Source organism: Agelaius tricolor, unplaced genomic scaffold (assembly GCF_023055355.1).
Source record: "Agelaius tricolor isolate 1412-34295 unplaced genomic scaffold, bAgeTri1.0.p SCAF_1, whole genome shotgun sequence".
In the NCBI taxonomy this organism is placed as follows: domain Eukaryota; kingdom Metazoa; phylum Chordata; class Aves; order Passeriformes; family Icteridae; genus Agelaius; species Agelaius tricolor.
In genome coordinates, this window is record NW_027269261.1 from 45561870 (window position 1) to 45587742 (window position 25873).

Sequence of the window (25873 nt, forward strand, 5' to 3'; positions counted from 1 at the left end):
AAAGCCTCACTGTCTTCAGAAGACAAACACTGAAAAATGCCCATGTCAGCAGCAGAGGGTTAGAATGATTCCAACAAGAGTGTCAGATACAAGTTTGAGGAGACTGAATATTACAGAATGATTTATTGTGATTCATCTCCCTTTTCAAAGAGGAAAAATACAACCTATCTGAGGGAGGAGAAAAAAAAGGAGATGCTTTTAGGTTCTGTATCTGAGTTACCTGCATAAGAAAGTGAGTAGAAGAGTGGTTATGAGCTTTCACAAAGTTGGCACATAGCCTTACTTCAGTTTCAGAGAAAAAAAAGTAATCTCTACAGCTTCTTCTGGGATCTGGGAAGGTCCTGTCCCCCCTTTACACACCTGTAGGAGTCACAGAGCTCACCTGCAACAGGCACTCCAAAAGGTAAGGACTAAGGAAGTGTGGCAGTGTTTCTGCAACCTTTAGCAGAGCAGTGATGGCACTCAGCAGGTAAATCTCATTGGAGACCAGCTCCTTCTTACTTTTTAAAGTCTTCAAGAGTGCTGGCATCAGTCTGTGAATAACCAAACATAAACAGAGAAATGTGAAATAACTGACCATTTGGAGGTATGTTTCCAATCCAATAAATCCATCTGTTAAGCCTGCAAGGACAATTTTCACAAGAATTTTTACACGTGTATTCGAGAAAGCTCAGTATTCTGGGCTCACTGTCATATTTTATTTTGAAGCTAATGAAGGATATTAGATTTAGAATAACAGAATGGTTTGATCAGAAGAAATCTTTAAAGATCATCTAGATCAACACCTTTCACTCTATCAGGTTACTCAAAGCCCTGTCTTTAATTTAAAGATTTAATGACAATAAGAGACTTGTATTTGTAAAGAAATGAAAAAGTTTTACAAGGAACAAGTTAGATACTTGGATTCTTCTTGGATAGGGAGAATAAAATAATGTAGCATGAAGGTTTTTCAACTGTACTTGTTCTCATGTTTTTAAATGCAATCTGTTCTACAGAAAAAATACCAACTATGGTCTGATTTTTCTAAAGCCATACAGGTTGCCTCTCTAGTGACAGCAGCAGACTCCATAAGGAACTGTACTGGGCATTATAAAAGTCTTGCAATTTTTCCCACTAGTTTCTTAGTTCTATGACCACAAAACACCTTCAAGCACTAGAAATACTTTTAATCTTGTCTGCACAAAACACACACGGGGCAGACTACTTTCATCAGCTTTCCTTCAGTAATGCATTTTGGTATAACTAATTCCTGCTGCAGTTGGTTCTGTTAAGAAGAACCCAACAGTACCTTGGAAGCTGAGGTATTGCTTGGGCTTTCAGTGTACAGGTGACCTCAGCTATACAGAGCAAAGCACTTCCCATCACATTTTTTTCTTCCTTCTCTGAAGAAATGAGATCAATGGCTGTTTTCAGAACAGGCACAAATGGCGCTGGATTTTCTGTGCCAAAACCTTTGCAGAGCAGCTTGAGGCTGAACAAAGCAGTCTGCCTGTTGATGGCTTGCTCCTCTTCTTCCTCCTTTCTTCTGCACTTGACAATGGCAATGAGCTCAGGAACCAGCTCTAAGAGCTGCAGGATCTGAGAGGACAGGAGAACACACACATCAGACATTCAGTGAGAAACTCAGGACCTGAAAGGTAGCTGTGGGCAGGTAGCCTTCATGTCACCGCTCAAGAGCCCTTGCCAGGCTTGGCACTGGTATGTGCCATCTTTACAGGGGGTCAAGCGCTTGCACATCAATCTCTCTCTGGGTACTTTTGCTAAAGGAACTGGGTTTAACCCCTTTGCCTCACCTGGCTCTTCTGCCACTTGGTGCGCTGCTGCACCTTGTTGTTCAGGAGGTCCATGGCCTTGCGTCTCACCGACGGCAGCTGATTCATCATCAGCCCCCCAATTACAGGGATGAAGGTTTCTGTCGGCAGTAGGGCATTGACCTACGAGAAAACAAACAAAACAGTACCATAAGTGTTTTTGCATGCACTGTGACATGGCAGCCTCCTGATAAGATTCTGTTCAACTCATGGGTTTCAAGAACAAAGAAGAGGGGACAAGCCAGCAATGCTGTATCTGAGGCATGCAAAACAATAAAGCAGGTTCCAGCTAGTCTGTGTTCACTGGCTGCTAAGCAGCCATTATCCACTAGCTCTGAGATTTCCTCAGCAAGTCCTTTTGTCTACCCTCGTGAGCTCTATCCCTCTTTAGCCAAAATAATTCTGCCAATGCCCTCTGCATGTACATAATGAAAACTGGAATATGCTTTACAGAAAACTTCCAGCAAGATAGCCACTCAAATTCTACAAATACATTTCTAATCAGAAAAAATAGTAAGATGAAAAGTGTAAGGATTTAATTTCATGTAGAAATATCCAACAGCGTTAGCTAATAATTTTGTGAGTTAACAGTGAGAAATGCTGCCAAGAGCCATTTTTCTCCACCAGACATAGTGAAATGACTGCTTACAGCCAGTAGAATATTAAACTAGAGGAAACAAGCATTCCTGATTTTTGTTCTGCTTGTCCTAAGAAGCTGTTATCTCTAGTTATTCAGGCTGTTAGCTGTGTTTAAACATTGATGTACCAGGCTGCAGACCCAATGAAATGTAGTACTAATGCAACAAGAAACCCTACAAAGTTTATAATCATATTAACAAGCAAAAGCAGCAATGTCCCAGTGCTAACATGGGGGCTAGTGAGACTTACTTTATCCAGCATATCATAGCACTTGCTAAGCAGAACCCTCCAAAATTTGGCCGTTGGCTTGTCCACATTTCCTTCCACTGAAGATGCCACAGTGTTTATGTACTGAAGAACTTCTTCTAACAGCCTAGACAGAAAGGAAGTAACTTTCAGCAAGTAACACGGAGACTAAAGAAGTCCATTGTTATTACTGGAAAGCATAAAATTTTACAAGGCAACAAAAATACAAGGAAATTAAACAGAAAAATTTTAAAATGAGCATTCATGGAACACAGCATTTAAATAAATCTTACACCCTTTTTCTCTTGGAACAAACATGTAAGTTAGGCCTCTGCAAAAGAAACCCTCAATCTCCCTATCACTGGCTTTTACAGCACAATGGCTACAACTATGATCTTTGATTACACCAATACAGAGGCACCTGTGAACAATGATTAATTTTTTTTTTTCTACCAATGAACCAATATATTTTGCTAAAAATCTGGAATTCCTTTAGTGATTCAGACATGAATAGCATGACAGTTATGGCCAAGCATGCAAATAACCTCTATCAAAAATAGAGAAAAAGAGTGCATATTGGGGAGAGCAATCTTTCAGAAATAAAAAGTTTCACATTCCATTAAAAGAAAAAAACAAACCAAAACCAAGTAACTTGTACATAATAAATACTGCTTGTTACAGAGGACATTTAAACAGTATCATTGGAGTAAAAGATATTCTAATGGCACTACACTTAAAGATATTCCTGAGTTGCAGTGAAAGCTAAAAATAGGATAGGGCATATTTGAAGCATACCTCTGTTCCAACTCCTGCAGCACTTCTGGTTCTTCATATTCAACTATCTGGTTTAAAAAGCAAGAATGAAAATATGAAACTTACCTCCTCTCATTAAACTAAAATGCCAGAATTCACAAATTTGTTTTTTTTGAATCAAATGTCCACTAACATGGTAATTATGAGTCCCTACATTTGTACTTAAGCCATCATTCTAGAAGGAAATCTGAGACCCTTGGGCAATGCAGTCACATTAGCAAATGCATTTCATGCTGGTGGATGATTTTCAGCTGAAAAACTGGGTCTACCTGCTAGAGTCAGAGCCTGAAATTCATAATATTTTGTCTTTTCAATTAACAGCATGAATCCCACACTGAATTTGGAGTTACATAGGCTGTGAGTGAAATCCCAAGCTCCATAAAGCCAGTGGGAATACACTGGGACCAGAATTTCACTTGGTTACCTATGCATCAGTCACATAAATGGAGACTGTCTGGAAAAGCCTTATTAAAAATAAATAACATTACTGAGAGGTTTCAAAACTGTGCCAATAAAGGTGTCAGCACGATACACTGGACAATGCCCCACCTTGAATATTAAGTCATACTAAAAAGTAAATTACACCTCAGCTATTACAATATGGCACAAACACTTACTGTGATCAGTCTAGAAGCAAATTACCTGCCATTATTACCTTTTTCACAAAACTCTGAGAGGACAGAAGTTGTGACATGAAGGAGACTGACAAGAATTTGAAATGCCGGAGTTGTTTGTCGGAGTGAGACTCCACATTAAAGAGCTGCCCCTCCTGATTTTTCGGCTTTGTCTTACACGTTAACTTTTTTGTCCCAGGATCATCTGTTGAAGACATTGACAAAACAAATTTGCATCCAAAAATAAAAGATATTTCATTTCTGATGACAGAAACAAAGTAAAATTACAGTTGTTCAAAGCCCCATCCAGCCTGGCCCTGAACGCTGACAGGGATGGGGCACCCACCACCTCCCTGAGACACTTGTTCCAGTGCTTCACCACTCTCAGAGTAAAAAGTTTCTTCCTTACATCTAGTCTGAATCTATCCCTTTTCAGTTTAAAACCACTACCCATTTTCTCTTCTATTCAGAAGATTTATATGCATTTGCTGTCTGTTTTATGGTTACCTTCTTTATTCTCTGGCAGCTCTGTCAGATACTGGATTATCTTCATCACGCTCTGGAACTGAGAACGTACATTAAATTCGCAGCAGATGGATATCCAAAATTCAGTGTCTGCTTCCAGAACAGCATCCTGTTTATGGTTCAGGAAAAAAAAGAAATATTTCAAGGATTAGGAAATAATATCTCTATCAATACTAATAAAAATACTTGAAAATGCCTCAGTGAGCTTGTGAAAATGCCATGCTGAGCTGGACACTTCCAGGATTAACACCAGTGGTAAAAGCAGCAAGCCCTTGGAGAGAACAAACCTCCAGAGGGTAAAGAGAGAGATTAAACTGCTGCAGCAAAGACTATCTTCTCACCAATGTTCCTTTAATAATTCTTTCTGTTTCCCCCATAAACTATGCTTTCACCTAATCTCAGGGCCTGCCTACACAAAAACCTAATAGGGTTTTCATCTTAGTCTGTAGAGAAAGACCAGTATCATGTTTCACAAACACAACTGAAGGGAAAAAACCAACTTCGTTACTACTGAAGCACTATATAATTAGATTATCAGCTCTTCAGATCAAGGATTGCTATACAATCTGATCTAATCTATTGTTCAGGCCCCAGGACATAACACTATTGAATGTGCAGTACAAGTCACAGCCAACATCACCATCAGGTTCTGCTGTAGCACAAATCCAGAGCTCACTACCTTTTCCAGCATAACCTGGGGCTTATTAGGAACCTTCCTAAAGACAAGACCATGAAGAAAAGAGATCAGGCTCTCAGGGAAAAAGGTGACCCCTCAGCCTGCTAACCTTGTCTGTGCTTGGTGTTGCTGTCACAGTTTTGGTCACGTACTGCTCAAAGAGCAGCACCAGGAGAACCCAGAGGAATTTGTCTACTCCCACTGTAGTGATCAGCTGGGACAGGATGGGCAGGCGCCGGTGCTCCGGCACGTGGGGCAGGGCATCCACAAACACACGAATGATCTTGATCACCACCTCCTCCACGCTTCCTGAGGACTCTGACAAGTCACTGTCTTCAGCCTGGGCACAAACACAGCAGCTCAGACACGTTACTGCAGTAGGTACAAGGCCTTTCTTGCAACTTCAGAAAATAAGAGAAAGCTCTAAGTGCCAGACAACAGCACTGCCAAATGCATAACCTCAAGGAAAACATAAGTGTTCCCAAGTAAAGTTTGTAATCATACAGCTCCTTTGCAGTGTTAAAGGAAGATGCTTCAAATAAAATTTAAAAAAAGGAAGAAAAAAAAAAAAAGAACAAAAAACAGAAAAACTCTACTCGGCATCAGCTGAAACAAACAAGACATTTTCAAGAGAAAGCAAAGCCACGTCCTTCAGAAAACTTTGAGTTAGGGTCTTAGATTCAAGGGCCTAGGAAAAATAATATACATGGGCTACACGGTCTCAAGTAACATTAGTCTCTTCCCACATGAAATAATTGTGTGCAAAAAATAATTTGTCACAGAAACTTGTGTGGGCTGCTAGGAAAGGTTTTAAAGAAAATAATAAAGAAATTAATTTGTCTTTCTTTTTATATAACAGAGAACTATAACTGATGAAGATATAGAAGGATGAAAAATGTGTACACATACAATTAAATGTAGTCTGGGAAATCTTCAGCCCATTATCAAAACCATTTTTTCCTCAATTCATTTTTACATGACATTATTCATCGTGTTTCATGTTTAAATCTAATTATGATCCAGAATCGAGATTTCTTAGGTGCAAGTGAAATCTGACTGAAGAAAATGTTGATTTGAAAAACAAGGATCTAGTTTAGTTTTGGCTGATAGTCATTTATCTAAGAGGTCCAGGCAAAATCAAGAAAGGCCCTACAAACACCAGCAGGAAGAATAAAAGCACTTCCACTTCTTTCAGACCACATCTATTATTCCTATGACCATGACATATTATAGGACTAATAACCAGATTCTTCCTTCCCATGGTTCCTCTACTAAACTTGCCTGCTATTTTTATGACAAAAAGCTTGAACTTAAAGTATGTTTCACGACCTTTCAACGTATAGTTGTGGTAATTTTGGTTAAACCATTTACAAAGTGCAGAAACTCAAAACTGAAAAGAAGCAGCATTCTGATGAACTTGGTCAGAGACAGAGGAGTCTGAATTACATTATATTACATACAATTTATTGTCTATCAAAATAATCCTAGAGTAGGTGAGAATTTATTCTACCACCAATATTCTAAATAAAGTTACTTAATTAATAATCTTTTCATTAAACAGACAAATGTACCTGTATAAGAGCAGGAATAACCATCTGCACTGTCTTGTTAATTACTTGGAAAGTGTAGGTATCATCCAGACGCAGGACATTTGCTCCCATGAATGTAAAAATGGGCATAATGTTGTGAAGAACTTTATCCTGGAAAAGAACAGATGAAATTAGTTCTTGCTGCTGTACCTTGAGATGTTTCTCATTCCCACAAATGACACTAGATTCCTATTAAAAAAAGCCCAAAAATAAAAAAAGAATCATGATTATCTTTCAAAATCTCCCTAAATGAGTTTTAAATGCATATTGTCCCTTAATGCTACTTGTTGTGTGATTGGTAGAGTACCAAACATTATTTAGAAACCAAGACACACATCTAAGCAAGTAATTAGAGAGTAGAAATTGAGAGTTTAGTGTGATAAAACACCTTGTATCCTTCCACTCAGTGCCAGGTGAACACATATAAAACCAGCTATGAGGAAATCTGCAGAAGCACAAATGTGGGTGTGGCACAGATTCCAGTGATTTTCCCACCCACCTTTTTTTGTATCTATAAAACATCTGCAATATCCACAATCATACAGTGTAAACTAACCATGCTAATTTCAATTTTTGGCTTTTTGGGGCCTAGACTGTAATGACAGTAAACAATTTTAAGAAGGCTGGATTAGAGGTGTCACCTAGCTCAAAAGTTAGTTTCCTAGATTTTGCCAGGACTTAGAGCAATAAATTATGGACATATTTTTCATTTAGTTTTAGTGACTGGAAAAAGTGTTTTAGATTTTAAAAGTGAGATTAAATTAATACAAAATGTTTCCTTCTATTCTGCCCTGGAAATTTTTTTAGGAGCCAATATTAATGTAAAATAAATGCCTGGTGATGGCAGAAAGATGGAAACAAAAACCCCAAACAATAAAACCACAAAATCCTCCAAAATATATCAAAGACTTCACAGTTTTGTCTTTCAGAAAACATGCTATAATTCCAAATGTGTGGAGAAAATATTGAGGTGAATATGAAGATGCAAACTGAGTTTGAGACACCTGGATACATTTTGCTGGCTTAGTTTCAAAACAAAAGAATCTTAGAACAGTGTACAGTCAAATTTCAGTCCATACAAGAAAGGCCTGTTTCTTGGTCAATTAAAATCAGAACAACTCAGTTCTATTATCAACTACAATTTCATTTTTCCGTGTTGTACAAGATAGGAACTTGTAAGAATGCATATGCTAACAGGTCAGGTGTTTTCCTTTTTTATATAAAAAAGAAGGCGAAAGAAGAGAAAGGCATGAGAACTCTGACCAGAGTGGAAAGGTCAGGCAGAGCTGGTGTCAGAAAGCTGCTTCCATTTCTGCTGCACTCCACTGTGAGCCACAAATGGCCGGTGACCAAAGCATCAAGACAGAGGTTTGTTTTCAACTAAAATGGAACAGAAAGCCCTAAAAGAGCAGGGAACCTGCCCATTTTGCCTCTGTCTCCTTTTCAGGAAGTTTTTCCCCACAGAACAGATCTGTATGTTCTTCACTCTACCCAATATTTGGAAACCAAAGACAAGAGCCGAATCATAAATTCCAGGTGTTACTTACAGGAAATATTCCAGCAACAGCACCAAGGAGCAGCAGAGCATGGTGGTGTGTCTGGGGCATTTTAGAAATCCTGATGCACTGAACTATCAGTTCCACATTGAATTTTTCTTTGTCCAGGATATCTGCAGGTAAAAATACTCACTGATTAACACATCAATGGTCAGCCATGTAGGAGTAAACAGTACACTCAAGCACTGTTTTCAGCGTGCAAACCATACCTAATGCATCTACAAAAAATGATTGGGAAGGCAAACTTGTATACCCTCATAGAGAAATCCCTCTCTCCTCAACAAAACAGTGTAGACTGAGGAAGAAAAGCAAGTTGAGACCATTGTTTTAATGCTGAGCTGTGAGAGAATTACCAAGAGATGAGTCTGGTGATTTTTACCTGCTGGGACCTTGCTACCATCTGATGACAATTTCTGACAGATGTTCAGCAGGCAGCTGAGGATCAGCTGCTTTGTATATTCCATATTTTCTTCTTTCGATGCCGTGCGTTCCAGACACCTGTACATTCATGGAAAAAAAAAGAGATGCAAAAATAAGTAACCAAACTGTATATTAAAACACAAATAAGAAACAGCAATTTTAATTCCACATAAATTCTAAATGGAGGCTTCCAAAAAGTCTTTGCCAAAAGTTTCTTTTTTTTGTTTTCAAATGCATCAACTGGTCTAATAAAAGACACTTATCAAAGCTCTGCCAAAAACTTATGTATAACCTGGACTATAATTGCTAGTCTATGTACAAGCAAGTCATAAGGAAAAAAAGACAAACACCTAATCTATATAAATTTATCCTAAGTGCCTGGATATAGGGCTGGCAGGAAAAACAATAATTTCCTTAGGTTACACTGGACTAAGACTGTTCCACAATGTATTGGGAGGAATTTCAAAGCTTAGAGAATTATAATAGCTCTGCTGAAGACACAAGTTCTGCCAATTATCCCAGTTTTAGGACAGGTGTCATCTTTCTTGGTAATCCCAAACTCTCTGCCCAATGAAGTTTTCACAAGACAAGCCATGCATCAGGTAAAAATCTTACTGTTTCAAAGAGAAAAAAATCGTAAATTCCCATTCCCCTCGTCCTCCTGACTGGCCTAAAAGAAGTTCAGCTGAAAAAGACAAGCTAAACTACAAGACATGGCAACAAAGCACAGACCCAGTAGCCCATATTTCCATGTTTAGGGTGTCTGCTGCAGCAGAGAGGGGTCCAGGCTCTGTTTTACCTGCTCAGAAGGTTGAAAAGTGCAGGTACCAATGCCTGTGGATGTCGAAGCTTCTTCTTATGCTGCAGTAACTCCAGAATAAGCATCACCCTCTGCCAGCTAGAGTGCCTTGTTTCTGGTGCCAATTCTGCACCTTGAGGCTTTCTAAAAAGACAGGACAAACAATCATGGATTGTCAAAGCAAATGCTACAGTGCTTCAGGAAACACACACACACACACACACACACAACTAAAAAAAGACAATTTTTCTTTCACATAGGATTGTATGTCCTTTACTGCTGCTCCCTGGAGGGGTGGCAGTGTGTGGGCTTTTGATTGAAGCAACACATTTTAAACAAATAACAAAAAAATTTCAGACTGAACTTGAAAAAACAAGTGTTTCTTGGAAACACTTCTGGAAGTGGGGAGGTAAAAAAAAAAACTGTTGCCAGGTAAATGTCCAAATTATGATCTGCTTGCCATCCAGGAAACTTGCTTCTCTGGAAATACTAGTGGTTAACACACTGACTATGCAGGCAATGGGGGGGGTGTATGAGTATGTCTGTTTGTAAACTGTGACAGGTACAGTTTACAGATGCATCAATCTAACTGGTTATGATTATTCAAAATGGTCAAGTGAAGGAAAATTAGAAAAGCTATTCCCGGTCAAATCAGAAAAATTAACTCAATATCCTGTTTCAATATGGCTGAAAGAATGTTTAAAGAGAGTAAGTACAGTGGGTAAAACAGTTCCTTATGAGAACAGAGAGAAGAAACAGGACAAAGATTTAAAAATTAGTGATTATATTACCACCTTACTGGAAACAAAATACTGTTTTTCAGTCAACTAATGAATATTTTGATGAACATCTGTTAGGTTTCAGCCAAGTGTATGTAATTTGTCCATGCATCTATATTTAAAACTAACTTTACCATTAACAAAAAAGAATCTTGGTGAACTGTGTCAAGATTCTATAACAGCAACTGTCAACATTAAATATACTGGATTTTAAAATATATTTTGACTGTATTTCCATCAGCTCTCAAACAGCGATATGAGCTGGTTTTCCCATGCCAAAAGTAGCTTGGATTTATTTTACTGTGAAAAGAAGAAATGCTTGCTTGTGTTTTCAGTGCAAACTATGCAAAGTATTAAGACAATACATTTGGTGTTTTCAAACTGCATGGATAATACTTGTGAGTTTCTAGTTACTTTACCTGTGTTGCTGCATTTTCTGCCTTCTAGTCTGTTGAACAGTGGCCAGACTTTTGGTTTTCTCAGGAGGTTCCAGTTCTTTGACAATCTGCTCAGCACACACTGTAATCTGAAACAAAACAATAACAGTGCAAGCACCAATGAACAATTTGTCACATCACATATCTGTGCCCTGCCTTTCTTAAAAACACATCCCTTTCATGCACATATGGGTATATAATCCACATATTCCTGTCATATTCCCAGAAAATGAAAATCAGTGCAGCAGAAAAGAAGTGACTTCTGCTGCATTCATTCACTTAGTGTAGTAAGTGACTGATAGGTGGCTATTAAAGAAACATCTTTTAAAAGCAGTCATTTAACAAAATTTTCATGCTATTAACACTATTCTTTGACAAAAAGCTTCCCATTCCTTTCCCACTATAAATGACCTAAACAACAAGTGTTACTGAATGTAGGTGACACAAAATCACACTGCAATGGGTTTAAACATATTTCTGGAGGTTGCCACTTACCCCTTTAAACACACTGCTGATTGTCTGGGCACAAAGTGGGTTCTTACAGTCTAAGAGTAAGTCAAACAATACTTTTAGTAGCTTCTGTTGTACCATCCCATCTGACACAGCTGCAAAGAATGGCTTAGTAATCTACAAAAGGGGGAAAAAAAAGATGCAGAGAGGTTTACTTTAAGAGGGTAACAAAATTGCAGGTTGTTGAATTACTATATGTTGGATTCTGTATGACATGCCCCATTCATGCAGTACTGCAAAAAATGCATATTAACTACATATTTGTATATATCCAGGAATGAACATACACAAAAAGATGTAGATCACTGACACATGATATATTCAACAGACAAACTGACTTCTGAAATTTTTCTCATAACTGACTGGTGTGGGGAACAAATTTGCTGTTGCCAGCCTTTGGGAAGGACATACCAACACCTGGCCAATATAGGCCCAAATCTGTAGCTTCCTTCAAATTAAACTATTTCTCACCTCTGTATTTTGTTGACAATTTTTCCTCAGATGAAAAACATTAAGTAAAGCTCTTGCCTGACTGACAAAAGCCTAAAACCTGTGGAACAGTAGTACCTGTAATGATACAGGAACTCATCTGCAAGCAAATACAGTATTGCTATTTTGTGCTTGTCAAAATGCAAAAAATAGAGCAAGCAGCAATATCTCCTTCTGATAATTTTAAGAGATCAAGTTTTTCAGCCTGTTTAGATGTTTCAAAGATAGTATGAAGACACTTGAAATCTTGTAGTGAAAAAAAGACAGGTTGAAAGCTATGGACTCCTCCACACTGAAAGAGCCCTTGTAAATCCAATCTCAAACACTGCTAGCTGCTTTAAGCATAAAATAAATAAAAGGTATTTCATAAAGCCATACCTGCCCAAGTGCTGTGATCTGAAATGGTGGAATTTCTTCATATATTTTCTTGGCAGCATGCAGACTTTTGATAAATAAATCCAGACTCTTCTGATTCTTGCACAGGAGGGTTGCTGAATATTCATTAAACTTTCCAAGGATTAGATGCAGGAGAATGACTTCATCTTTTAACATTTCCTCAGCTTTGTGAAAGACCTTCTCTAGCAGACGGTCTAGTAGAGGCAAGAGGTGAGAGAGAACCATCTGCAAACAGAGAAAATGCATAACAGGAGTTTTTATCCATTCTCAGTTTAACAACTTTCCAGTACCACAGCTTCATTTTACTGCAGCACCCCCTCTCTTGGACCACACTGCACACAGTATTTTAGGCAGCAGCTCTTCACAAGGCATAATATGAGATTACCCCAAGTACTTGCTCATCTGCTCCTTCACTATTGAAATAATAAATACTGTTCTGCAAATGACAAAGTACAGAAGCAAGGTAATTTTCCAACCCATTTATGACTGCTGTTTTCCACAAAACCCAAATGTGAAGCAAAACAACTAACCTCCTCTATGCAGTTCATAATCTTTTCAAGACACATACAACTGAACAGAACATAAAAATTCAAAATTAATTCATTTTTTGAACTTTGAAGTCATATTTTCCAGCACTTCGAGAATTCTGAATATGCTAGATGAGGCTAGGCTAATATATATAAAAGAAATTCACAGTCACTATTTAATACCTTGCAATTCTGTACAGAAAACTCAATGTTCACTCACCAAAGTTATACATTTCTTCTGTAACAATCTCTTCTGAAACAGTATTTTTTTGTAATATCAAAGGAGTTTCCTTAAAAACTCCAATGCAAAATTCTACAGCCATTACATTCCAGAAGGAGCATGCAAACGTTTTATATTTCATTAAACCTTACTTTGCAGCTTTACTGCATATTATTGGAGGTGTCAATACCTAATAATCTAATACATTATGGAATTATTTAACAGCATTATTACTAAATGATATGTGATTTCAGCATTTCACTCAAGTGCAGAATCCATAAAAAAACTCAAAAGGCAGCACTTACTTCACCATGGATTTCATGAAGAATTTTCATTAAGTTTCTTGCAATATATGATGGGAAAATACGGCTCTGTACACAATCAAGTATGTTTTCCAAAGCTTCCAACAATTTTTTCTTCTGGGATTTCTGTTTTGACTGTGTCTCAAGATCCTCAAATAGAGTTCCCATAATCTAGTTCATTAGCAAAGTGAAAATTATTTTCTTGCAATAAAAATGCCTTAAAAGAACAATTATTTGATGCTTTCATAACACTGTCATCTATATATAAGCAGAGTTCTTCATCTGGAAATAAACCACTGTTAATGCCTCTTATGTTCTCAGCTCTCTGCATGTAATAAATCACCTGAATGTTTTTATAGTGCCTAAAAAAATTATAAATCAGTCCACTATAGGATACAAAGACAACTTTCCTGGTTAAATTGATTTCTTTTCTGTGAGATAGAAGCTCACAGCAGCAGACAAAACTTGCATTAATGTATGCCTAAATTAAAAAAATACCTGTGCTATGTATGTAGGGTCAGATACAATCTCTTCTGTCTTTTGCTCCAAATGCTGAAGGACAGGATGAAACAGAGACTCCTTTATTCCTCTCAAGGAATGGAGGCAGTTGAGAGCAGCCCTTCGAACTTCACTCACAGGACTACCCAAGTTAATTAGCAAAGATATCACCACTGCAAGAACAATGAGGAAAGGAGGAAAAAGAACAGAGTAAAGTGAGTGGTGAAAATTTTACTGTAGCTGTCCCTGAAGAGGCATCAACATTACTTTGGAATTAAGAAGTTGTGTCTTTTCACTGTAAACCTTTAAGGTACACAAAACCAATATGAGTCTCACAGATTCATGACTCTGAACTTCATCACAGTCCTTACACTCATGTTTAAGCTCAGAGCTCATATATTGCTACTGACTGTCACACCCTGAGACTGCACAGACAGTAATGTCCTGTAACTGACTCCTTCAGCACAGCCCTGTGCTCCTTTAACGCTTATAAAAATAAAAAAAAAAGTGACTTCACTTACTTCAAGCTTGGACTTACAACTGCACCAGTGAATCAGCGAGAGAACTGTCTCAGCAAAGGAAGCTGAACATAAATAACTTGAGATACCCTTCATGGTATAAAATATTGTATAATTGCACAAAATTAAAAAGTACAGTGATTGAGTTCTAAGATGAGAGACAGACAGACAGACAGATACTCATTTAATTTACCTGGACATGATGGTGATAGCAGTTGTTTCTTTTTCTGGTTTGCTTGTGATTCAAGCAGTGCATAGCCAATATACAGAGCCTGAGTCTGTAGCATTGCACTGACTTCAAAGTTCAGTTGATTTGAAAGGTTATAACTGTAAGTCCATAAAATGGAAAGGAATTTGAAGAGAATATCTGAATCTTCTAGATGCACCTTAAATTTAACACAATGGAAAACAAAAGAAAAGGAAAAAAGCACTTTTTTAATTTATTTGGCAAACTACTCCTGAAAATATTTGATAAACCACCCCACCCACGTCAAAGGAGTACACTGAAAGAGAACTTTGTCTCACAAAAACAGAGAAACAGTGTCTTTTGGGAAGAAAAATTATTGAGTAAATGCTGCATGTATATACAAGGCCAGATGTTATTTACATATGCATGTGAAAAATCATGAGATGATGTAATAAGGAAACACAAAATTTCTCCTAGAAGTTTTCCTTCCAGTTTCTGTATATAAACACTACCAAATTTTACAGAGCAACTTTTGTCTTGCTACCAGATAGAACAAAAACTTTTTGCTCAAACTTAGGCTCTTGATCTTGTCCTGCGAATCAGTGTTGTTTTCATCTTTGCCTCCACTAGTACATTTGTGTTTTGTTTTGTTTTTAACTTTAGCTTTCTATTATTACATTTAATTAGGGTTAAGTAACCCAGGTGAAGCTTACGCTTCCATCTCCTCACAGTACTTGAATGCCACAAGCAGTGTTGCATCAATGTTGACCATTTTTCTCAGTTTTCCTTAAAGGTAATACAATCATGAAATAGTTCATGACTCTGACTCATAATTCAGAGCAACAAATGCAAAAATAATACCTTGAAAAAGAGATTCATCAATGCTCTGTACTGAAGAGCATTGCTTCCCTCACTAGCTCCACTGACAAGCAGGTCAAACAGCCCCAAAAGGAGGTGCAGGTAGTCTCGGCTATCTTGCTTCAGAGATTCAGGATTCCAGCAATATTTCTCTAAAAAATACAGGTTATAATTAAGACACAGCAGGTGCATAGGAACACCCTCAGAAACCAGGAGAAACCAGACATCTCTAGTTAAAAGAGGATAATACATTTAGTTGATTTCATGTTCACAAGTAAGCAATCTTTACATATGTCAGAAACAAAGGAGAAGGTTAGGGAAGCAACATTTCCATGATTCCAACAACTTCGGAAGGAAAAAATACAACCTTTCCTTTTTCACTGGTGTAAACAACAGGCAAAATCTTAACACCTACCTCTTACAAAGGCCAGGGGAGTTTTTAGGCCATTAATAAAGTTTTTCAATAAGAACAGAACCAGAGCTGACTCCTCTGCATGAGCAGTCTCATCACTATTGAGCTTTTCTATATATGCAATTAACAAGTCCTCAGGCACCAAAGTGTCCTCTACTGTTTCAACAGACCAGCTTAGGGGAGTTTCCTGTGAATGAGAATCAATTTTAATGTATTCTGTCACAATTCCATGCAAAAGAAACCAGAAATTTAGCATTAAAATTCAGCAACATTTCATTTCCAACCTTCAAAGAGATATCCTTACGGAGTGAATTACATTTCTGATTTTACATTGCAACTTGCATCTGCAGTTTTAAAACCTATGCTAGCTCTTTCTACCATAATTACAGTGTACATAAATGAGGTAACAGAAGAGTAAAATATTAGTCTCTCTAAAATATCTCTTCAAAGGGATTGGGAATTGCAGCATTTTTGACAGTCAGTTTAACACTTTCATCTAGCTCTGTTCCAGAAAAATAATCTATGTTTCAGATACTTGCATATACAAAAAAAACCATTAATGGAATAACCTGAGGTCAGAATAAATAATTACCATGTGCCATTATGCATTTGTATATGAAGGGATGAACACACAGAAACACAACCCTGCTCACATGGGTTTCTTACACACAGAAAAAAAACCTAGAGCTGTTTCTCAACAAAATAAGTCAAGAAAACTCCAATGGAAACACACATAAAATATTAGAGTAATTCTTAATGGCACTATTTCCAAGTGTGTGATTTTGCTCTGAGAGGAAATGAAGGTGAGATTTTTCATTTCAAGTTTCTGAACCTGGTCTTCAGTAAAAACAATTTAAAAACCTTCTTAATACTGTTTTCAGTACAAAGAAAATGCCCTCTCCACACTGTCTACATCTTACCTCTGCAGGTTCACAAGTTCTGAGATTCTTAATTTTTTTATCCAAGAACCGGAAGACTCTGATAGCCACTGGAAGATAATTTTCCTTTATGTGTGCATTGCAGCAGCGCTGAACAAGCACTGCACCAATTATATGAGTAGTTACTTTCTGTCTCACAGTGTCAGATTCTGTTTCAGCAACGACTATCAGGTCATCAACCTTAGGAAAAAAGAGTGGAGGACAACAAAAATCAGTATAAGAGTGGGACTTCCCTCTGACTAAACTGAACATGTAAATGAAAAATGGTGTGTCCTAGATTGCCAAGCAATATGTATTCTATTTGCCATCTATATGGCAGCTGTCTTCTGTTAAGTGGGCAGTTTACCATATCTCTTCCACAACCAATCCTCCCTCCAGGGAGACATCTGCTGATAACACGCTATTGAATGTCACTGCATGACTGATAAGAACTAGAGCATCTTATTGTGAGATGCTCCACCCAGAGGGAGGAGCCAAGCATTCCTACCTGGATATAGTCTTGAGATTCTGGAACACCAGCACGGCTTCTCCACTGGATTTCCCAGAGGAGCAGCTGCCTTTTCCACTAGACCTTCAGAGGAAGACTACACCCTTTCTACAGGATCACTGCTCCAAGAGAACCACATCTGCCGCACCAGGAGGACTGCAGCCACAATTCCAATTGGACTGCTACCAGCACCCTGACCAACAGGGTGACATGTTGTATTCTAACTCTATCAGTGTTGTTTTGGTTTACTGCATTGTTTATTTTATCTTTTTAAAATTTTCTTCTCCAAGAAAGAACTGTTAAACCTGGTCCCATATTTTTGCTTGAGAGCCCCTTAATTTCAAATTTATGACAATTCGGAGGGAGGGGGTTTACATTTTCCATTTCAGGGGAGGCTCCTGCCTTCCTTAGCAGACACCTGCCTTTCTAAACCAAGACATGTTGTAATACTGTTTAGTTTCTATCATAGGTAAAAAGTTACTGTCTGCTGTAATTGTACTCTTTAAAACCTTGCAATGCACAAACATCAGTTTCTATGAACTACCCAACGGTATACCTGCTTACTCTCTAGAACTTTTCTTTTACTAAAGTAAAAATTCCTCAAATTCAGTTACACTAATCATTTGTCAAAAAAGGTAATCAGTTCTTTTCCTTACGTTAAGGAAGAAATTGGTTTTACATGGATGGTATTATGGTTTGGTATTATATATATATATATATATATATATATGTATATATATACATATATATGTAAATTGTATATAAATACATGAATACATACAGACATAGATAGATATAATTTTTATATATACATGTATTTGCCTAGCAGCTTGACGATAGCATACTAGTGCCTAAAGCAGCCATGCAAAATTCTTCAATATCACATTTGTTTACTTACCTGAAAAGTAATCAGTCACCACCTGAAAAGTAAAACTTCTCTAAGGTTAGGTTGACATGGTATACTTACCATTTGCAATAGTAAGGAAGGGTCCTCTGATGTCAAATTTCCAGAAAGTAGAAGAATCATTTTCTCATTGGCCACTCGAACCAACTCTGCAGGCTCGGTAGATTTAATTGCCTCTTCAAGAGCTACTCCAAGGGAAAAAAAAAATCAAATCAATAGTCTAGGCATAAAATTCACATATTAACATACTGGTGACTCAATAATATTTAGAATGAGTCAGAAACATACTAAACAATTTCTACCTCTTCTCAAAGAGTTTTTCCTAAATCCATTCACAGTTACTGCATGATAGCCTGATAGTGACAGCCTGCCTCCTTCAATATGTGTTTAGGTTCAATAAGGATGAGGTCCTAACTTGCCACAAGTTTTCCCTTATCAAACTAATTACAAGGAATGCTTTACCTTCTGGCCAGCCTTTCAGTAAAGGATGTAAAGAGCAGAGATCAGACTGTGACAAACAAACAGCCATTTTCCAATCTGCAGATTTTGAATTTGCATTAGTGATTATCATAAAAGGTAATAACTGCATTACTGCTGCATCTAGCAGTTCTTTCTTCTCTTTCAAAATCTCCTCTTTGACTAAAATTTTTACTGCTTGCTCCAAAACCTTGTACCTGAAAGAGAACAAATCATGTTGAAAATACATTACTCAAGCACATCAGCAACATTTCTTTGATTTGTTCTCTATTCTCCATGGTGATTTTCTGTATCTAAACAGCAGTAACAACACATAAGGAATTAATGGGAAATGGTATGAAAATAATTGGACATCTCTCTTGTAACTCAGCATAGACAGCATAACAAACAGCATTTGCAGAAAAACACAGTTTTTAAAGTACTCTTTATAGTTACTTTAAAAAAAATTAATTTGTACAGAAAGAATGTAGACTAAAAAAAAAAAGCACAAACATACCACTTTCCATCCTTCGAAAGATCAGCTTTCTGGAAAATGCTCAAAAGACTTGATACTATTACTTCTGGATTGACTTGTTCTCTGAAAATCTGAACGATAATCAAGAAAAATGAATGAAAATACAACAATATACAAAACAGTCGACCACATCACAATGGAAAATGCATCTGCTATAACAAGTGGGAACAAAGGTCAAACATGACTAACTGCATTCCTGCTGATGTTCATAAAATGAAAATACTATCAGGTGAAAAGAAGTAATAAGGCGGCCCAGTATGCCCTCTCGATAGCTAAAGTATGGAGAATTTATTGAATGTGGAAATGTTTGGTAAAATTGATAAACGATATGCAAAATATGTTATAATTAAATAAGAATTGCTTTTACTTTATATTACATCTGGATCACAAAAATAAAAGGCACATTAACAAAAGACACTAAAGTTTAAAGGAGCCCTCACGTGCTTCTATTCCTATTTACTGGTGATCAAGAATGAATGAACACACAAGACCAATTCCACTACTGCTAATAATATTCTCCACTACTACTAGCAGAAGCCATGAAGAGAGACTGTTACTCTAGCTGGAAACAATCAGTACAATGCATACCAGAGTCCTATCCAGTAAACCTGAGCTGGAGCTCAGGACTTTGCCACTATCAACTGACCAAATGACTCGCATATGGAAAAACTCAGCTGAGCACCTCTCACTGGAGTAATGTCTTGTGACTGCAACACTTTCCATCCAAAAGACAGATAGTGCAGCTTGCCTTTTTATAGAAAAACATACAGAATAAGCAGGAAGTGTGCCTCAAATAATAATCAAAGATTTAAGTATGCTTCAGTAGCTACATTAAAAAAAAAAGGAAAAACAAAATTGATAAATTCACTTTAACTGCCTACCCCTTGGTAAGGATCAGGGAGCAGAGATTTGGGGGGAATTTGTGAAATGGCAAACAACACAAGCTTCCTGTATTTGTGCTGCTTTATCCTGTTAAAGGACAAAAGTCATCCAATAGGAACACAAGGACAAGAAAGACAACTACACAGAACACCTTCCAGACACACACATTGGAGACCAGGTAAAATCTCGCATGCCAAAAGACCCACTTACCTCCAAAGAACTGAGAGCAGACATCACAACATCTCTGTTGTCATCCTTGAGCCGTCCAAAAATTGCTTCTTCTATGAAAGCCTGATCAAAACCTTCCTGAAAAAATAAAGGAAAACAGAGTCAAAAGGAAAATAAATAATTTGTCTGTCAAACACTTTACAGGCTTTTAATATCTGAATTCTAGTGTAAGAGAAGTGGTAATATTATCTAAATTAAATCTCACAGGCAGACTAACTTTCAATAACAAAAGAAAGAAAACTAGAAATATTAACTAACTTGGATTTTATGAGAATGTGAGCAGCTTAATCAACAAGAACTATAACCAACTCCAGAATATGGGGAAATGGTGACAGAAGCCTACTGAAAACACCATGAAAAGCAGTAAGGATGAGGTAGGCACAGTTTCACATACCACTCATCTTCAACTGCTAAGTTTGGCAAACAGCTTTTTGAAGACATTCTATGTTAAATCAGTTCTGTAAGGGAGAGGTTCAGACACAAACCTTTGAAGTTTCAATAACATCTTTCAAATGCTGAAGAGCCAGGACCCGCACAGCAGGCTGAGGATGATTCAAACTAAGCAGAAGGGAGGTATCAGAGACGTCCAGAAACTGAAATACAGATTTCACAGTGACCCCAGTGCATGTTAAAAATATTTTAAATATACATGAGGATAATGGGAGACATTCTTATGGCAATTTTTTGTATCAGAAGAAAACCTGCACAATCAAGACCTAGAAAGTTCAACTACAGTACAATGTTATTGTATAACTGTTTTAAATTATTAATTTTCCTCACTGTTGCAGAAAGTTTTTGGAAGATAGCTTGAAAAGTACAGTAGGCCACAGACACCATTATGTCCTTATCTAAGGACGCTTATCTAAGGATTCTGAGAAAGCTCTAGTGACAATGTCAGTGTGACAGAGCACAGACAGAAACTGCTAAAAAGGCATCCCTGCTAGTCCAATTGCGTGCACTTATCTCAGGAACCTTAAAAGCTGGAAGAGAGTCATATGCCTTTGTTCTGCATGCCTTGTGTTTCTGTTAATCCACTGTTACTCTGGCACAGAATCTGTGTCTTTGTTAAATAAGTACAAAAATACGGAAGCGCTTCTTTTTGTAGTTTGTCATGTTTGCTTTCAGTCCTTCAATCATTGCAAACAACAGCCATAATACTAACCAGCTCTTCTAATAAATTCCCAGGCCAGATCTGTTGTAGTAATGGTTATTCTGTGTTAGGCTGAGTTTCAATTGCTCTTCAGAAATGGTACAGGAAGAACTCTGTGGTCACTCTGTTCTTCCCTGTTACCGACTGCAAATGTTCATAAAATCAGTGCAAGGAAAAGGACCAAGCCATCTTCTCTCAACAGTGATAAAGTTGTTTCTCAGCTTTCCCAAAACAGACTCCTCTGCCACTGACAACATCCTTGAGGCCTCGCAGGGCACCACTGTGTTGTCACTATTGACCCCTACAGTGTATGTAGTGGCCACGTGTCTAAGAAAAAAATTATTGGTAGCAATTGGAGCAGGTGGAAATGCAGACATTTTAACCAGGGGAAAAATCTCACGCTTACAAGTCCTTATGAAAAAAAAACTTAAAAGACCTGATAGCTTTTGTTTAACCACAATTTTGGCCAAGCTCCCCCCTCCAAATATTTTATCAAGTTAGGATCCTTTACTTTGGTATTGGGTTGGTTTTTTTTCTTGTTGCTGTTGGTTTTTTTTTTTCTTTTTTTTTCTTTTTTTTGTAGGAACGGCAGATAGCTTGTTCATAAGGAGCAATAGAGAGCAGAACTATGTTAAAAATCAGCCTTCTGATAGTATAACCATATAAGAGTTAGGATCATAATCCTACCTACCTTGTACTTGCCACAGCTTAATGAAAGAGAAATAAATTGATGAAAAAGATTTTGGTCAGCCTCATCTGTGCAATCTTCCAGGTGCTTCTCCAACACAGAGTCTAAGGCTTTAGGATACCTGCCAAAAGACAAAACCATCAATACTTTCTGCAGAGGATTATAGAAAAACGTGTATTTACAGGAGAAATACAGGGAAAACCAAGGAAACTGAAAGCACATGCATTCATCCAAACCAGATAGTTTAAGTGGTTTTGCAAAGGCAATAAACCATTATATCTTAACACAAATGAATGATATGCAGACCACTAGGAGACGTAATGAGCAGAGAAGGTCATGCTACAAAGTAAAGAGCTGTACATCCAGTAGGTCTGTGTCCATGTATTACAGTGATAACAAAATATATAAGGACAATCAGTAAAACAAAATTTGGACAGAGATTAGGAGTCAGTTATTACTTTTGTATCTATTTCAGCAAGACTATTGTGCTTACTACACCCAATAATCCAAGATCATAGTTGATATCACCACTCTACAGACTTGGGTACGTCACAGAAAAATGAAACTTACTTTCTCTCGAGAAGTCTGATGAGAGGAAGGATCTTTTGATTGAGTGCAGCCATTTTGGTGGGACTAGATTCAATCTCTGTGCCACAGGAGATAAACTCTTCAAGAAACTTGCTAAAATTACAAACAAAAGGAAAAGCCACCATGTTTTGCATGGTATCTTTTCATTTCTGTTATAAAGCACAGTACTTAACAGATAAGGATTAATACCCATTATTTACTGCAAGTACAGATTTGCTGCTGGCCTCAAATTTCACTCTGTCCCACAACTATTCCCACAAATGCTAAATGAATGACTCTTCTGGGTTACTGAATGTTTAAATTTCAAAATCCACATCTGGACTTAACTTATGAACTCATAAAAACATACTCATATAATGCTAATGCCATTGTCAGGAATTATTTATAGTTAAACCGGAAGTGACTGCACTACTGCATAGGAAAAAGAACTGAAGTCAACTCACGAAGCCAGCAGGGAATCTAAATCCTTTTCCAGTGGAATACTCTCAAGAATAGCTTGAAGATGCTGGATATAAATGTCATTTTCTATCTCCTCAGATTCTTCTTGCTCTTCTAAGGACAATCATAAAAGATGAACAATAGTTAGAAAACAGCCCCCTCCTACTCATTAAAGCAAACAGCTTCTACAGGCATCATCCTCTGCTGAACCAAGTACACAACTTGAAGACCGCAGCAGCACTAACTCTCTGTGATCCATTAGCAATGCTTTATACCAACATCATTAAAATGCCAAAGCCTGGATTGCTGCCAATAAATTCAAGGATGCTTTGGCATGTTCCAGACCTGCTGCTAAAAGCTATGCCAGCAACTACCCTAGAACATTCCTTGGTGTGAATCTGGACCTTTTTAACAAAACAGCTTTCCCAGTCGTGATTCAGCATTACAAAGCCACAGTGCAAACAGACTCTCTAGCACAGACACAGGCTACAACTGCATGCCAGCCAGCCTTGCTGCCCCAGACTGTTCCCAGGCACATTTAATCACTGGGTAAACACAGCTGTCCCCTAATTAACCACGTATGGAGTACATGCAATCTACCCAAGATTTCATAGTACTACAATACACCTCTAAGAAGAAAAAAAAAAAAAAGAAAATAGAAGAAAAAAAGCAAACACACAAAATCAGGTCTTCACAGATACTGGCACAGTTTCAATGGAAGAAGCAATTACACAGCTGTGACATCTACCACAGTTATCCATCCTAAGGCTGATCCAAGTTTTACAGAGAACCTGTGCTAACTTACCTGTATCACTTTTCATGATGGTGTGAACAAGGTGAGGCAACAGGTAGCGGAGGAGAGGAGAGATATCATAGCCTGCTGACAGGCCTTGCAAAAGCATTACCAGTTCTGGAGTTTTGCACAGATAATTAAACGGCCTGCACAATTAAAAGGGGGGAAAAAAAGGAAAGTATGTATGCTCATCTGGGTTACAAACACTTTCAAAAATATGCAGACTTCATGAGGATTCAATTTTCAGCATCAGGTAACAGCCCCATTATAAACAAACACTGAAAAGATTCAACGGGCTCCACTTAATGCCAGGTGTTTATTGGCAAATTTAATATCCAAGAAGAAATGAGGGTACTGCCAGCCATGTTGAGCACAGCTGCTGCAACAGCACAGTGAACCTACCTACATTTTTTGCAAAGCTGGTAGTAAAAAGAAAAATACTTGTATGAATTACAGAAGATATCCTCACACTGCAAGGAGCATATCTATCCCCCAGAAGCAGCAAAAGGGATGAGAAGTAATCATGCAATGACAGATCCTCTGAGGAGAAGCCATTTCGCTTTTGGCTCACACAAAGCCTCACCTTGTCTCCTTTTACACCCACCTGGCTGGATGCTGCATAACACATCAACCCCATACCTGCACTTTTTAACCTATGACAGTGTTTAAGCAGCTGGAAAGTAATCACTCTATATATCCCTCAGAAGATTTTTCCTATTGGAATACTCCTCTCTGCCAGCAAGCAAATTCCTTGTAGCATGTGGGACTATGTTCAAATGCATGTTACCAGCAGAAGCCAACTGTGCCAGAGCAGGGCAGACAGATGGATGGGAATCTCCCACACAAGCCCCCAGGAGAACACCTCAGCTGAAGTGAAACCAAACAAGGGGTGGTAGAGAAACACTTATGCTTCAGGTGTTAAACTACACCAACTCAAAGCCCTTCCACTGAAGGGGCAGAACTTCTTTGCACTTTCCAGAAAACCTCTTACTGGACAGGGCTCCGTTTTGCACACTGACATCAATCCCTTACTAAGAGAAGTAGCAGAGGCACCAAAAGATGACCAGCTCACACCACTGACACTCCCCTGCTGCAGTGAGCTTACAAATTTTCAAAGTAAGCCAAAGGAGCTTGCAAGCCCTTTGAAATGTCAACTACTATAACTTCTGACAGGGAAGTATCCCTTTCATGATGAGGATATAAAAATTTCAAATTATCAAAGCACAGTTTGGTATTTTAGAAAGAGGGAAAATCTGATTCATGTAGACTTACTTCTTCCCAAGTTTATCTCCTTTCTGAGTTTGCAGAAGTAGGTTTAAGCAAGCTAGCCCATCCCTGATTAATGAGGGCATTTTAAATAATGTCTTGCTTATCTGTACCATCAAGGAATGCACTAAGGAAGTCTCCACTGTCACTTTTACTGTCATCTGACAGATTATCATGTATGTTGCAGCTCTGTAATCCTGTACAGAGGATTTCAAGCCCTAGAAAAAGAGAGAAAGGTGAATTTTTAACACAGAATAACACAGAAGAGTACATTAACATAAAAATAATTTTTATTCTGACATCCACAGATGTTCTTTTCCATGTGTTAACGTTTAAGGTATCTATAAACTCAACTTTCAAAAAAAAGCTGTCATGCAGGGGGTCCACAGATAAAGAAGACACATTTATTAACTACTGCTTTGTTTGTTGACAAAGCAACAGTCATGGACAAGAGAGGATATTAAAGCAGGCTATCTACCCTGACACAATTCCCTCATGGTTTAGTGTGATAAATCTCAAAGCAAAGACACTTTCAAACCGTGTATCCATTTCTCACAGCTCCATTCCTCATGCAGAGTAGAAAACAGTTCTTAAAGTGCTCATCTGAGGTGTGAAAAAGCATTATTTCCCATGGGCCTTCACCTGCCTGAGGTTTCAAATCAGGCTGAGTGGTACAGTATGAATCACACAGGATACCTC

At 37.8% G+C, this 25873-nt stretch overlaps 2 protein-coding genes across 2 annotated transcripts in view; one reads left to right on the top strand and one right to left on the bottom strand.

Moving 5' to 3' along the window:
• LGALS8 (galectin 8) overlaps nucleotides 1-9911 on the top strand; it is a 30962-nt gene extending 21051 nt beyond the window's left edge. Inside the window, exon 12 of the transcript XR_011680009.1 lies at nucleotides 3831-9911. The gene's annotated coding sequence lies outside the window, so the exon portion shown is untranslated. The remainder of the gene's footprint in view (nucleotides 1-3830) is intronic.
• Nucleotides 1-25873, bottom strand: part of HEATR1 (HEAT repeat containing 1) — a 35942-nt gene that overhangs the window by 5001 nt on the left and 5068 nt on the right. Inside the window, exons 7-37 of the mRNA XM_071432414.1 lie at nucleotides 25181-25392; nucleotides 23921-24054; nucleotides 23121-23229; nucleotides 22660-22770; nucleotides 22093-22210; nucleotides 20737-20844; nucleotides 20234-20329; nucleotides 19124-19212; nucleotides 18613-18824; nucleotides 18214-18335; nucleotides 16742-16939; nucleotides 15825-16008; nucleotides 15413-15561; nucleotides 14558-14750; nucleotides 13847-14019; nucleotides 13352-13519; nucleotides 12282-12524; nucleotides 11400-11531; nucleotides 10887-10993; nucleotides 9689-9832; nucleotides 8849-8967; nucleotides 8461-8582; nucleotides 6896-7024; nucleotides 5434-5664; nucleotides 4631-4757; nucleotides 4165-4328; nucleotides 3492-3538; nucleotides 2700-2823; nucleotides 1794-1934; nucleotides 1289-1578; nucleotides 383-533 (exon numbers count right to left, since the gene is read on the bottom strand). Coding sequence (XP_071288515.1) covers nucleotides 383-533; nucleotides 1289-1578; nucleotides 1794-1934; nucleotides 2700-2823; nucleotides 3492-3538; nucleotides 4165-4328; nucleotides 4631-4757; nucleotides 5434-5664; nucleotides 6896-7024; nucleotides 8461-8582; nucleotides 8849-8967; nucleotides 9689-9832; nucleotides 10887-10993; nucleotides 11400-11531; nucleotides 12282-12524; nucleotides 13352-13519; nucleotides 13847-14019; nucleotides 14558-14750; nucleotides 15413-15561; nucleotides 15825-16008; nucleotides 16742-16939; nucleotides 18214-18335; nucleotides 18613-18824; nucleotides 19124-19212; nucleotides 20234-20329; nucleotides 20737-20844; nucleotides 22093-22210; nucleotides 22660-22770; nucleotides 23121-23229; nucleotides 23921-24054; nucleotides 25181-25392 — 4647 coding nt within the window. The remainder of the gene's footprint in view (nucleotides 1-382; nucleotides 534-1288; nucleotides 1579-1793; nucleotides 1935-2699; nucleotides 2824-3491; nucleotides 3539-4164; nucleotides 4329-4630; nucleotides 4758-5433; nucleotides 5665-6895; nucleotides 7025-8460; nucleotides 8583-8848; nucleotides 8968-9688; nucleotides 9833-10886; nucleotides 10994-11399; nucleotides 11532-12281; nucleotides 12525-13351; nucleotides 13520-13846; nucleotides 14020-14557; nucleotides 14751-15412; nucleotides 15562-15824; nucleotides 16009-16741; nucleotides 16940-18213; nucleotides 18336-18612; nucleotides 18825-19123; nucleotides 19213-20233; nucleotides 20330-20736; nucleotides 20845-22092; nucleotides 22211-22659; nucleotides 22771-23120; nucleotides 23230-23920; nucleotides 24055-25180; nucleotides 25393-25873) is intronic.